The 12,504-nt window shown below is 35.5% G+C and overlaps 1 protein-coding gene across 7 annotated transcripts in view; it reads left to right on the forward strand.

Moving 5' to 3' along the window:
• Positions 1–12,504, forward strand: part of ELOVL6 (ELOVL fatty acid elongase 6) — a 140,254-nt gene that overhangs the window by 69,116 nt on the left and 58,634 nt on the right. For 6 of the 7 annotated variants that reach the window (XM_004476162.5, XM_071215093.1, XM_071215089.1 and 3 more), the window contains one exon: positions 10,046–10,177. The exons of the other annotated variant lie outside the window; for it this stretch is intronic. In XM_004476162.5, coding sequence (XP_004476219.1) covers positions 10,046–10,177 — 132 coding nt within the window. The remainder of the gene's footprint in view (positions 1–10,045; positions 10,178–12,504) is intronic. 7 annotated transcript variants of the gene reach the window in all.

Consider the following 12,504-nt stretch of genomic DNA (forward strand, 5'->3'; position numbering starts at 1 on the left):
ATTTCTAATAAACTGCACATTTGCTGGAAATTCCAAACTCCAATCCGTGGCAAGATGTATGATAAGTCATGTGTTACTAATAAGAGTTCACATACTAACATTTTTGTGAGTTATACATTCTGAGTAGCTACAAGACAATCTCTATAACAGTGTGACTCAGCCCTTTACTTCTAAAATGCTTTCTTGAGTTGAAGGGAAGAAGCTGTCGTTGGATCTTGTAAACCAGGAACAGATATGAAAGTTTTGCATCTGTGAGGCATTCATCTATGTGGTAAAGAAAAAAAATGTTTTTAGACCTGCATAGTAATGCAGGTTAACCCTTGTGGCAGACTGATTAATGGTTGCCCATTTGGATTTTGACAGTATAATCTGAACACCTGATCCAAAAACTTGCCACATAATTTTTTTTTTAAGATTTATTTATTTATTTATTTCTCTCCCCTTCCCCCCCACCCCACCCTGGTTGTCTGCTCTCTGTGTCTATTTGCTGTTTTTTCTTTGTACGCTTCTGTTGTTGTGAGCGCTTCTGTCGTTGTGAGTGGCACAGGAATCTGTGTTTTTTTTTTTGTTGTTGCGTCATCTTGTTGTGTCAGCTCTCCATGTGTGCGGCACCATTCCTGGGCAGGCTGCACTTTCTTTCGCGCTGGGCGGCTCTCCTTACGGGGCGCACTCTTGTGCGTGGAGCTCCCCTACGCAGGGGACACCCCTGTGTGGCAGAGCACTCCTTGCGTGCATCAGCACTGCACATGGACCAGCTCCACACGGGGCAAGGAGGCCCGGGGTTTGAACCCGGACCTCCCATGTGGTAGATGGACGCCCTAACCACTGGGCCAAGTCCACCGCCTTGCCACATTATTTTTAAGAGCAAAGTGAAATTCATAGTCCATTCTTGGTTTGAGTGATAACTCATATCATGGGTGAAAAAATGTTTCACTTATTAATATATTTCTTTTTGTTCTTGCCAGTTTTAACTAAGACTTAATTAATTATTTCTTATGTAAATTTTATTTTGTTAACAAAAAAGTATCTGTGAGCTATGCCACGATATAACCTTCATCACTGCTGAGCTCTTTTCTCCCTTATCCAAAAATAGCACTTGGAGTATATCTTCTCGTTGTTTGCCTGCCCCCCCTTTTTGGAAATTTTTATCTAGGGAAAAGATAGTGACAACTTATTTTAATCATCCAGTAGTTAACATGAAAAATGTAATTTTTTTCCTTGACTTTATTTCCTGGCTTCTTTAGATGAGGCATTAAGTATAAACTAAAGCCTGAATAAAATTAAAGCAATAATAAACTGTAACAGGAATGGGCCATCTTTCAATATCAGCATTCAGCCCTTGAATATATGTTGATTTACATATCTGGATATTTATGCTTGTTTGTGTAGTTGTTTATGCAGTTGTCATTTTTCTCAGTTTTGGTTTAAATCTGGGAAAATTCTGTGTGTGAATTGGTTTTAAGCTCGTAAACCTGAACTCCCGTTTCCATTCCATTGTGAATATTCATGTCCTCTTTTATAGTGTTTTTTCACTTCTTGTTTTAGTCGCCAGCTCTCAGATAATTGTGTTATCTATAAAACATTTGGGCCCTTTTAGGATAAAGACAAGCAGGAAATGGATTTTTATATTTGGCTCTATAGTGTCATCTGTTTGTTTTCACGGTTGTTTTAAGTCTATTTGGGAAGAAATGGGGAGGGTATTCAGAAAATGGTTTTTTTGTGAAGAAGTTTACCTGTACTACATGACCAATGACAAATGCCAAATTCCATATGCGTTACTATTTCTACATGCAAATTAGGTGACCATTGCCAGAAATTTTCTGAACAGGAATGACTGAGTTCAGAAGAAGTTTAGGATAGAAGATCTCTAACATCTATTCCCAATCCTGAGAATTTTTATTTCTATGGTCAGAGGTCATTAGAGTGGATGAGAAGATTGAAAAGCAAACAAACCAACAAGGCTGCTGTCTTGATACAAGTCTGTAATTGGACTTTGTATAATTTTCAGTCCAAGAAAATTTCATATTCAGGAAAAGATCACTACTCATCTATGTTCTGTAAACATTTTAAGACTATACAAGGTAAAGTTTAGCCTGGTGGTAGAGAAGTCACTCTATGCTGTTATTTAATAGGAGTCATTGCAGAATATTCTTTTTATTATCGTATTTTTAAATGATCTTAACAAGTAAGCATTTCTTCCTTGGTGATTGGAGTGAAAGCTTTCTGTATCTTAGAGCAGAGGGCGTTACTTCAAGGAAATGAGCACAATGAAACTGAATTGTTGATGGAACCATTTTGAGGGTTCTATTCTTCTGTAGTGCCTGCGTGCTACCTCTCCTGTTTAGAACTTACTGCTTTTAAATGGCCACTAGAGTTCAATGTTTTACCATGACTAGAATCAGCATTATATAAAACAATTACCTGGAAATTCTAACTTGAAATGACAACAGAACCCGAGTCAAGATGAGAGAATTGAGAACGAAACAAAGCAGACACTGTCAATTATTTTGGCAGTGCAGATGGGAAGAGATTTGCATTGAGATGGGAGGAGATTTTCCAATAAGAGCATTCTTGTTTTTTTGTTACAGTTTTAATCAGGAGTGGTATAGCAAGTGGTATCTTGCGAAGAAGATAAAAATTCAGTTTTATGAGAGAAAAACTGAATTTCAATTTTTTTCGTTGATTTAGCAGCCGCCACAATCTTTGGTTCTAAAACAAAAAATATTCTTGCACTTCCCTGAGATGCAATACTTTAGGATTGAAATTGACATTTCTCAATGTGGCAGTTCAAGTCACTGAGCCACACCTCCACTGTAGCCAACTTTAGACTAGCAGTTAGCTATATTTTCTTCAGTACTGGAGAATATTGGTTCATTCATAATATTCATATTATATGAAAAAGCCAAGGTGGTCCCATCTGTTAATTCCTGTGAAGAATGGCAATTTATTAAAATTCAACTCACCTTCTTCAGCAAATTCAGTGTAGCTACAATTGCTGCAAACGTGGACTGTAGGGACTATTCCAGAGTTCACTGATTTATATAAAATCAAACTTCTGTCACATCTCCCCACTAGAATAAGAATAATTCACATCAAGTTTCTCTTTGAACCTATTATTATTATTATTATTCTGCTCTCTCCAATACTTAAATTAGCAGTTCTCCATCGATTTTTCTAGGAGCTATTAGCAATAACTCTTCTTCCTTCCTCTCCACTAAAGGCACATATTGGGATATATATGGATATATCTATTCTCATTAAGCAAATAGAAGCAGGAGAGAAAAGAAAATTAAGCCACATACTCCAATACTGTACTCTACTTATTGGTAGTAACAACCTACTGGCACCACACCTCAACTCCTTACAACTCTGAGACTAACAGCCCTAACACTCCTGTCCATTTTTCAGAACTCCACGCAATTCAAATTTAAGCTACCATTCTGCTTTCGTTTCCTAGGCTGCTGAAAGCAGCTTCCATTAAATCAGTGGGCTTTAAATAATGGGAATTTATTAGCTACAATTTTGAGGCCAAGAAAAAAGTCCAAATCAAGGCATCATCAAGGTGATGCTTTCTTCCTGAAGACTGGCAACTGGTTATTCTTGACTCCTCTGCCACATGGCAAGGCACGTGGTGGTGTCTGCTGGTCTCTCCCTTCTCTTCTGGGTTCCTTGCTTTCATTTCTGGCTTTCTCTCTCTCGGTGTTCATCTCCTTTATGAAGGACTCCATTAAGAGGATTAGGAACCCAGCCTGATTGAAGTGGGTCACACTCTAACTGAAGTAACTTCATCAAATGGGTTTACACCCACCGGAATGGATTAAATTTAAGAACATGTTTTTCTGGGGTACATACAGCTTCAAACCACCACACTTTCCAAACTTATTTCCTGCCATCCCAGCCCAAAGTGTCCAGGCTGATACACTCCCTGCTTAACTCTTACCTTGCTCTCCTGCTTCATCCTGTTTCTCCCACTTTCCTTTTGTCCATCTATCCAAAGGCTTCCTAGTCTTCAACTCTGCCTCAAACCACTTTTCCACAGAACATTTTCTCATTGTAATAATGTCTTTCTTCAGAATTTTTATAAAATGTTATTATCTATAACATGAATTTACTGCTGCCTCGTCTATAATCATGTGTTCTCATGTAATTATTTTTTCTGTCTTTCCAAGTAGATTAGCAGAGGTAGATTTTCTTTCCACAGGGATTGGTTTGTTGTTTTTTCATCCAATGACTTACGAACCACACTGCAAATAAATATGATTAAATTTCATTAAATTTTTGATGGCTATCAACATTTTTCATCAGCTACTGAATAACAGTATCTAAGAAAACAAAGGGAATTAATTGGTATCCTTCCTATTTAAATATTGGAGAGATTGCATATTTTAGATGTGATTTTTTTTTAACATTTGGAACATAGTTTATTCCCAAATTTCCTATTTCCAGTTGTAAAAAGAGTCCACAAGAAAACAAGATTTAATGAGTTAAAAGGTGACAAGTTGATAAAAGATGTGTTCACAGGTAACTTTCTATAATTGGTCAATTCTAAGTGGGGTTTACTTTCTGGGAGTGGATATATAGCCATTTTATTGAATCCGCTGTACTAAATGTAACTCCACTTTGATCATGGCCTACTTCAAAGTCAGGAAAAACGGATTTACGAAATCTGGTTTTCTCACTTTTTTTTAATAAATAAAGAGAAAGTGTGATCTTTAATTAGCATCTTAAAACAAGCAGAACAAGAAAGAGGTGTTTGCAAATCAGAGAAACTCAGACATCACACATTTGGTTTCCTGGGTCAAGCATTACAGATTAGAATAATATACTTTTCTTTAATCATGGCTTAGTCTTATAATTATCTGTTGGGACCATAACCTTACAAAGCTTTACCTTCAATAAACCCACTATTCATTTTTATTAATTATGTACTAATTTCCTTTACTATTCACAAAAGTTTTCTTTGTCAGAATTTCTGGGCACATAGTTAAATTTCCAGGTAAAACTTTTTGTATGAATAAAAACTGTTAGAAATATTCCATTTTTTTTCTTTATTAGAGAAGATGTGGGTTTATAGAACAATCCTACTTAAAATACAGGATTCCCATATACCACTCTATTATTAACACTTTGCATTGGTGAGAAACATTTGTTACAATTGATGATTCCACATTTTTATAATTGTACTAATAACTACAGTCCATGGTTTAACTTAACATTCCCTGTATAGTTTAGTTCCATGGTTTTTTTCTTAGTTTTTATTGTTATCATATATACAGTGTAACATTTCTCCTTTTAATCACATTCCATTTTTGTTCCATTTTTCTAATATAGAAAAATGTCTAAATGAATTCTTTTTTAATCCTCAAAAAATGTGACAACAGAATCCCGCCTTGCCTAGAACTCTAAGAGCATATCTTCAGGATTCCTCTTAAAAAAAAAAATCCTTCCTTTATATTCCTATCAAATTACAACCACTGTAGACATCTGGTAATTGTCCAGTCAGCATAAACTGCGTTATCAATTCCTTCAGTCTCTGGGACTCTACTTATTTGTGGCCTTAAGATCACTTTCAGAACCTTGAATTGTTTCCTGTCTTGAATCAGCACCTGACCTGCAGGTAGCCTTGCCAGTTAACATTCTGTCTCAGGTTTGGTTTCTTTGACTTAGAACATGAAAACTTTCTTTACAGTGTAGATAAACTTCAGCCAAAGCTCTTTTTCTTTTCTTCCTCATAAGTCCATAATAGCTTGACTTTCACAATACTTTTCATGTTACACGTGCACAAGAAGTAGGTCATTTAAGCATAAAATTAAAGTGTTGGGAGGTGACTCAGATCATCTTCCTAAGGTATGCATTAGTAATTATCTTATGTTGAAATGCTACCCAGATAAAAATTTCTTCATTCCCAGATCACTGGCGAAGATTTTTATAATGAATGCTTAAAGGGAGTTCTGATAAGTATGGGTGGGTTCCAGTGGAATCACTAGAGTTGAAACCAAAAAAGGCAGCATAATACATTTGAGCTTATATGCATTCTTTCAGAAATGTTAATTCGATAAAGCAATAAATACAGATTGTAAGAAGATTTGTTCCAGTACTCTGGTAAGAATGAAAAAAACATCTAGGAATGTTTTGAAATAAGGTAGCATGGTAGAGAAATTCAGATCCATAAGGATGCTGTGCTTGTTGATAGAAGTGGAAGGAAGAAAAAGGATAAATACAAACTCAGAGCAAATCATTTGATTGTATTTACTTGGTCAGTTACCTAGTATTCATAATTCTGTAATCAACATCCTGAAAAATATTGAACACTTCTAGGTAACGGTTTTGCATTAGAATGAGGTAGGTTGAAGATTTGTTAAACAAGAAGATTCCATACCATCTAGAAATTAATAATTGTCTTGTAATAAACAGTGTTGTATCATGTTATGCCCAGCTATGGAGGCCTGCAGAATATGAAATATTCTTGGGTTACTATTGAATTGTTATGGACATAATCTATCCTTATTAAATGGTGAGTGGGTTAGTGTCATTATTCATTTGACTATATTGAAACTTTACCCAAAAAAGATGCCAGACAGGAAAGGCAAATATAATCCAGTTAAATTGCCCAATTTGCTGAAGAAAGTCTTTTCTTCTTTTAATTAAAATGGAAAAATAATCATGTCTAACCATAACAAATAATTTCGATTACTCAAATAAAAAGATAAGTGTTAATGCTTCCTTAGATTACTCCCTCTTCAAGGAGCTGAAGCTTAATTCTGAGCTAATCCAAAGCATTATTTTAATTTCTCCTCAGTTGAAAATTTATATAGCACACAAATAAGCAACTTATTTTTAGGACTGCACTTATATTTACTTAATCAAACAAATGTCAACTCCCTTTTTTTACTTTCTGTAAACCCTAGATATAGCCTGGAAAATCAACTTATGTTTGGCTACCTCTAGTAGATACCAACCCTGACAATTTTGAATAGTTTTGACTAATGTACTGTGTGCAATAGTGGGCTCAGTGGCTGAGTGGCCATGAGAACTGGCATCGGGCCCCCTACAAGGAGTTTGTGTTCCATCTCTAAGTTCCCATGCAATTCTCAAATTCTGTGACTTGTAATCATTGACCTGGTTGCCACAGCTGTTAAATTGATGGTTTGTAAAGAGAGCTGTAGAAAAGGAATAGTCCTTCCTAGGAAGTTAGCGGTGCTTTAGGACTGTTATTCAGCCATTGAAAAAATTATATGTAAATACAGAGGGAAGAATTTTCTTCTTTCCTTGGTTCTTCAAGGAACATTATTTTTCCCTCAATTGCTAGAATGATAGGAGGATACAAAGACATTCATTTAACTTGGTTCAAAATTGCAAGTAATTAATCCAACCAAAACCAAAATCTGCATTACATCAAATAGGCGAGAGAAAAAATAATAAGCAATTATATGGACAAGTTTTCAGTGATATGTATATAGTTTATTTATATTTTCAAGGAGGCAAAGAGGCATTGATGTTCCAGGCCCCCAAAAATAGGACAGTTGGAACATGAAGGTGGGGAGTAGTCCTCTTTACTTTTTCACAGTTGCACAATGTTCTGCACAGTCGCACGATGACCAGTTAGTTCAGCAGGAGGGCCAAAGGAATTTTTGTATGTTTCTAAGATAACACATCAAGTACACCCTTTTTAGCATGGAAGTGCAGAGAGAAATGATACTACTTTTAACCTCTAAGCCTGTTTCCTCATCTATAAAGTGAAGATTATACTTTTCCTACACCATGGGGTGATTAGGTACATTAAATTCTAAAGTTTTTAGCATACACCTAGGTGGCGTTCAGTAAGTATTGTGATTATCGGTCTTAATACTGCATTTATCCTTTCCACACGGTGGGGATTAGGGGGATAGCACTGCCCTGTGATCGGGAAAATCACATAAAATTTTTTGGCTCTCCCTCTGTACCAGAGGAGAAGTTTGAATTTTTTTCTTTTTCCTTCCTGGTGTGTTTACAGTACCTTATTGTAAAATTTGGGTATATTTATAGTATTAAAAGATAAAATATGTTGATATTATGCAGTACTATACATATATCTTACGCATTTCTGAGTTTCTAAACTTTTTCTGTGTCATCTGCTGGCTTTTGTGTGTCATTTGCAGGATTTCCCATTTAATTTCTTATGCCATGATATATCGAAATGATGATGGGGAAAGTCATGATGTAGAAGGGATAATTGTACTATCATTATTTTGTCGCTTGTCATTACTTTTATCATTTAGCAAAGAATATATACTTATATTTCACGTTCCTATTGCCCTCATTAATTTTGTAGAACTTTATTTCCCTTATGTGAGCCCTTCATATAAACATTGTCTGTAGCTTAGAAATAGACTGTGTCTTTCTGGAGGAAGAAAATATATAATATTTTCCTGTATATTTTATTCTTTTGTGATTATGGATATATTCTTGGGAAAGTGCAACTGGTCAGTCACCCAGTATTTACTGAGCATCTACTGTGCGCACATGCATAATGATTTTCCCACATCAGAAAAATTGATAGGTCAAGACAATTTTCATTCAACAGGTAAGTGTTAACTGTGTGCCAGTTCTTATGCTTTCAGGAAGAGTACTTGCAAACCTCAAAGGAAATGATCTATTCAACTCTTATTATGGGTTGATTTCTTTATTTAGCAATGTTTATTTAGGTCATTTGAATTCACTTAAGTAGGAGTGTTGTACATGTAAATACTCAGATCCCTTCTGAGTCAGCAATACAGGTCAGCATTTAGAAAAAAACATAGCAAGCATTTTACCAATGATGCGCTTTAGGTTAATACATTTTGCTTTCTGTATTGTGTCTTGTAACTTCCTTTTTGACACTTCCCCTATTGATGCAATTGACTGGGGAGTTCCCATTTTAAGAGAAAATTGTTTTCCAGGCAATCTGCTCAGATACTTAAATTATTTACAAAGCCTCTGTTGCTTCCAATTGAGTCATAATTCCATTGAAGTTTTTTTTCTTGGCACCTTCAGTACCATCATTCACTTCTACTTTGGTCATCAATAAACCAGTAGTTTTACTGAGGCCTGAAGAGTCTATTTTATGTGGTTTATACCCTTCCAACTAAGGGTCCTACTGTAAACTGTGTACCAAAATCTATGACTCAGAACTTAGCTACTCCAAAAGTAAACATCTTGAGGCCTTGCCCTATCAGATGTTTTGCTGAAATAATTATTCACACAGAAATTTTCTTCCACAGTGAAGCTCCTTTCAAAAAATGTTCATATGGAAATTTTCTAACATGTGCAGAGAGAAAATAATGCGCTCCATGCTCCATTGTCCCTTTTGTCAATCTTGTTTCATTTCTCCATCCTCTACTTTTTTGATTTTGTTTGTTTGTGGGATATTTTAAAGCAAATCCAAGATGTCATGTAATTTCTTGATGAGTGAATGAGAGTAATGCCTAGTAATAACAATCATACTGAAATTTACTACATTTCTTCTTTGAATCCATCATGTGGGAACCATAAGTCATGTAGCTTGCATTTTCATGTTTTAAATTATCAAGTATTCCTCCAATGTCATTAAATACCATTAGTAAGATGAGGTTTTAAAGGACATTATTTTCCCAAGACACTACCCTATCAGCAACTATTGATTTCCATTAAAAATTATTTTTCAATTCATCTATCAAAATTGGCTCAATAAATTCTGAAAAATCAAGGTAATTCTCTCAGTGAGTGGGCAGTTTCTTTGTACATCAGTGCTATGATTGTTGAAATTTTTTGAGTCATAGAGACTGAAAATAGAATACCTACCCTAACATAAAAAATTAATGTCTTGATTAATTGCTGGATGATCTAATTTGTCAAGGTAGGTTTCAACAGAATGGCATGTTGCAAACTGAACAGATTACTCTGTCTTTAGAGAAGGGAACACATTTCCAAGAGTATGTTTTCCAAGCTTCCAAAGAGGGCAACTGGTATAAAATTTGACATGTTTCGATCAATGAAATTAATTGCTTGAAGATTCACATTTCATGGAGTTCTGTATGTTTGCTTATAGGAAGAAGTCGTTCCTCTTTTCTGCTCTGTATGCTGCCTTTATATTTGGTGGTAGGCACCTAATGAACAAACGGGCCAAGTTTGAACTGAGGAAGCCGTTAGTGCTCTGGTCTCTCACCCTTGCAGTCTTCAGGTAACTTTTCTTCATTTTCTGAATAAGAGCCACCCGGACTTGGTGAAAGAAAGCAACAGTTGAGCGTTTTCTTTTGCATTTATATATTTTTTATATTGATTACCTCAAGGACACACAACAAAGCCATGTCTAGAGAGAAAGACTTCATTGCAACCAAATTTCTCAAGCTATTCTTTCTCTGGTTTTGAGAGCACTCGAGTGATTGATCATGTCCAAATTGATCAGTGATCCGATTCGTCTGTTAGGACTGGAGGCTGTGCTTTTGTTCCATTATTTCTGCTGCATAAATATAGATGGACTGAATGGAAAGCCACACCCGTATAATGCTCAAGTTTGCTGGAAGGTGGGCTCAGATGGGCTGGGCATACTGGTATCGACTATACTGAATGAAAGATGCCACTCAGATGTGAGACCAGACCCCGGCAGCATCCCTCGGTTAGAGAATGCTTTTGCTGTACACCTCAAGAAGCACCCTCCACCCCTACTCCCAGAGCTTACTTTCATGCATATGTCTATGCAGCCACTTCTTACTTTGAACCTGGCAGGACTCAAATAAGAACAAGACCTGCTCTCTCCCTGGGGCATCCCTCAGCCAGCATGGAGACACATTCCTCCAGAAGCTTGAAGGATCATTTCCAGCTTCTAATATGTGGTGATCTAGGCAATCACAAGAATAATTAGCACACAGCTGGTGTCCAAGCAGATGGCAGAATTTACCTGCCGTGCTAACAAAGGCACCTGCTCTATTCCTGTTTGCTTGTCAAACCCAGCAAATTCATAACTAGACTTTGTGGTGGGGAGATAGCCTACAAAATACAAAAACTCTTCTTTAAAATTAATATAACTATTTATTTGTAGTTTTTCATATTATTATATCTCACTAAGCAGAAATAGATGGTTTCATTAATAGCCTCATTCCTACTTAAGGCTTATTCAGAATGATGAGTCAGGAAGAGGAATTTCACATTAACTTCTACGATCTGCATGTTTCTGCATGAAGGCTGCCTGCCTTCAAAATACCCTTTTGCTTGTTACTAATGAATATACTTTTAATTTCGATTTGTTTTGTAAGATAGTAGGTTTAAGATACTCATAATTTGGATCTGTCATTAGAGAATCCTATTTCAGTCTCTGGTAGGTCATGTTCTCTATAATATAAATTATCATTATCATTTTTATTTTCATTTAAAGGTTGACAGAGTATGCTAAAGTATTTTGATATTTGGGGGAAAGTTATCTTTATCCAAGTGAGGTCTTTAAGGATTTTTACAGATTTGCAGTATCTTCTCAGCCTTTATTTATTTACTTTTTTAATCTTAAACATGTTCAAGCAGAGGAAGGAGTACACTGAACTCCCATGCACCCTGCTTAAATGATTATCGACATATGCTAATATTGTTTCATCTAAACTCCTACCTATTTCCTCCTTTCCCCCAGATTATTTTAAAATAATACAGACTAAAATATTTCTGATTGAAGGGATACCATTTAAAAGATAAGATTTTAAAATAATCATATTTTTGTCTCACCTAAATTAATTATAATTCTTTAATACCATCAAATGTTCTGGCATTATTCAAATTTTCCATGTTGTCTCACAAATGATTTTTTTACTGTTTATTTGCAAGATTATGATCAAAATAACATCCATGCATTGCCATTGGTTGATCTCTTTTAATTTATAATTTCCACCCTCTTTTTTTCTCTTGCAATCCTTTAAAAAGACACCAGATCATTTTTTTCCCATAGTTTCCCACAGACAAGATTGTTCTATCCCTTGTAAAATTGTAAATTGGCAGTTAGATTTGGAGATTCATTATATTAATGTACTATACCCTCCTCTACTAAAGGCACTAGGGCTTCTTAGAGAAATGCCTGATTTCTCTACCTAAAGGAAAAAAAAAAAAAGAAGAAGCTATCAGCACTACTCAATGCATGTGAAAAGAATTCAATTGTCATTTGAAGAATTGCCCACTGGCCAAGATTTAAAATCACAAATTAAAAGTAGTAGCAATGGACTTAAACAAATCTACATCAAAATCACCTCAAAATTACTGACACATATTAAAACTGTAAGTCCATGAGTTCAGAATTATATTTAAAAAAACAAATCTTAACACTCACGTTATGTTCCCTTCTTGCCCCCCAAACTGTTAAATATGAGCAAAGAATCTTATTCTAAAAGAACTACATCTATTTTAGGATAACTAAATAATTGATAAGGGCAAGACTTTTCTTAGAGAAAGTCTTGGCAAACATTAATATAATGTACCTTGGTAGGTGGGGACTCACAGGTAAAAGGTTTGACAAAGGACAGAGTTGAAGGG

This window comes from Dasypus novemcinctus, chromosome 1 (assembly GCF_030445035.2).
Source record: "Dasypus novemcinctus isolate mDasNov1 chromosome 1, mDasNov1.1.hap2, whole genome shotgun sequence".
Classification (NCBI taxonomy): domain Eukaryota; kingdom Metazoa; phylum Chordata; class Mammalia; order Cingulata; family Dasypodidae; genus Dasypus; species Dasypus novemcinctus.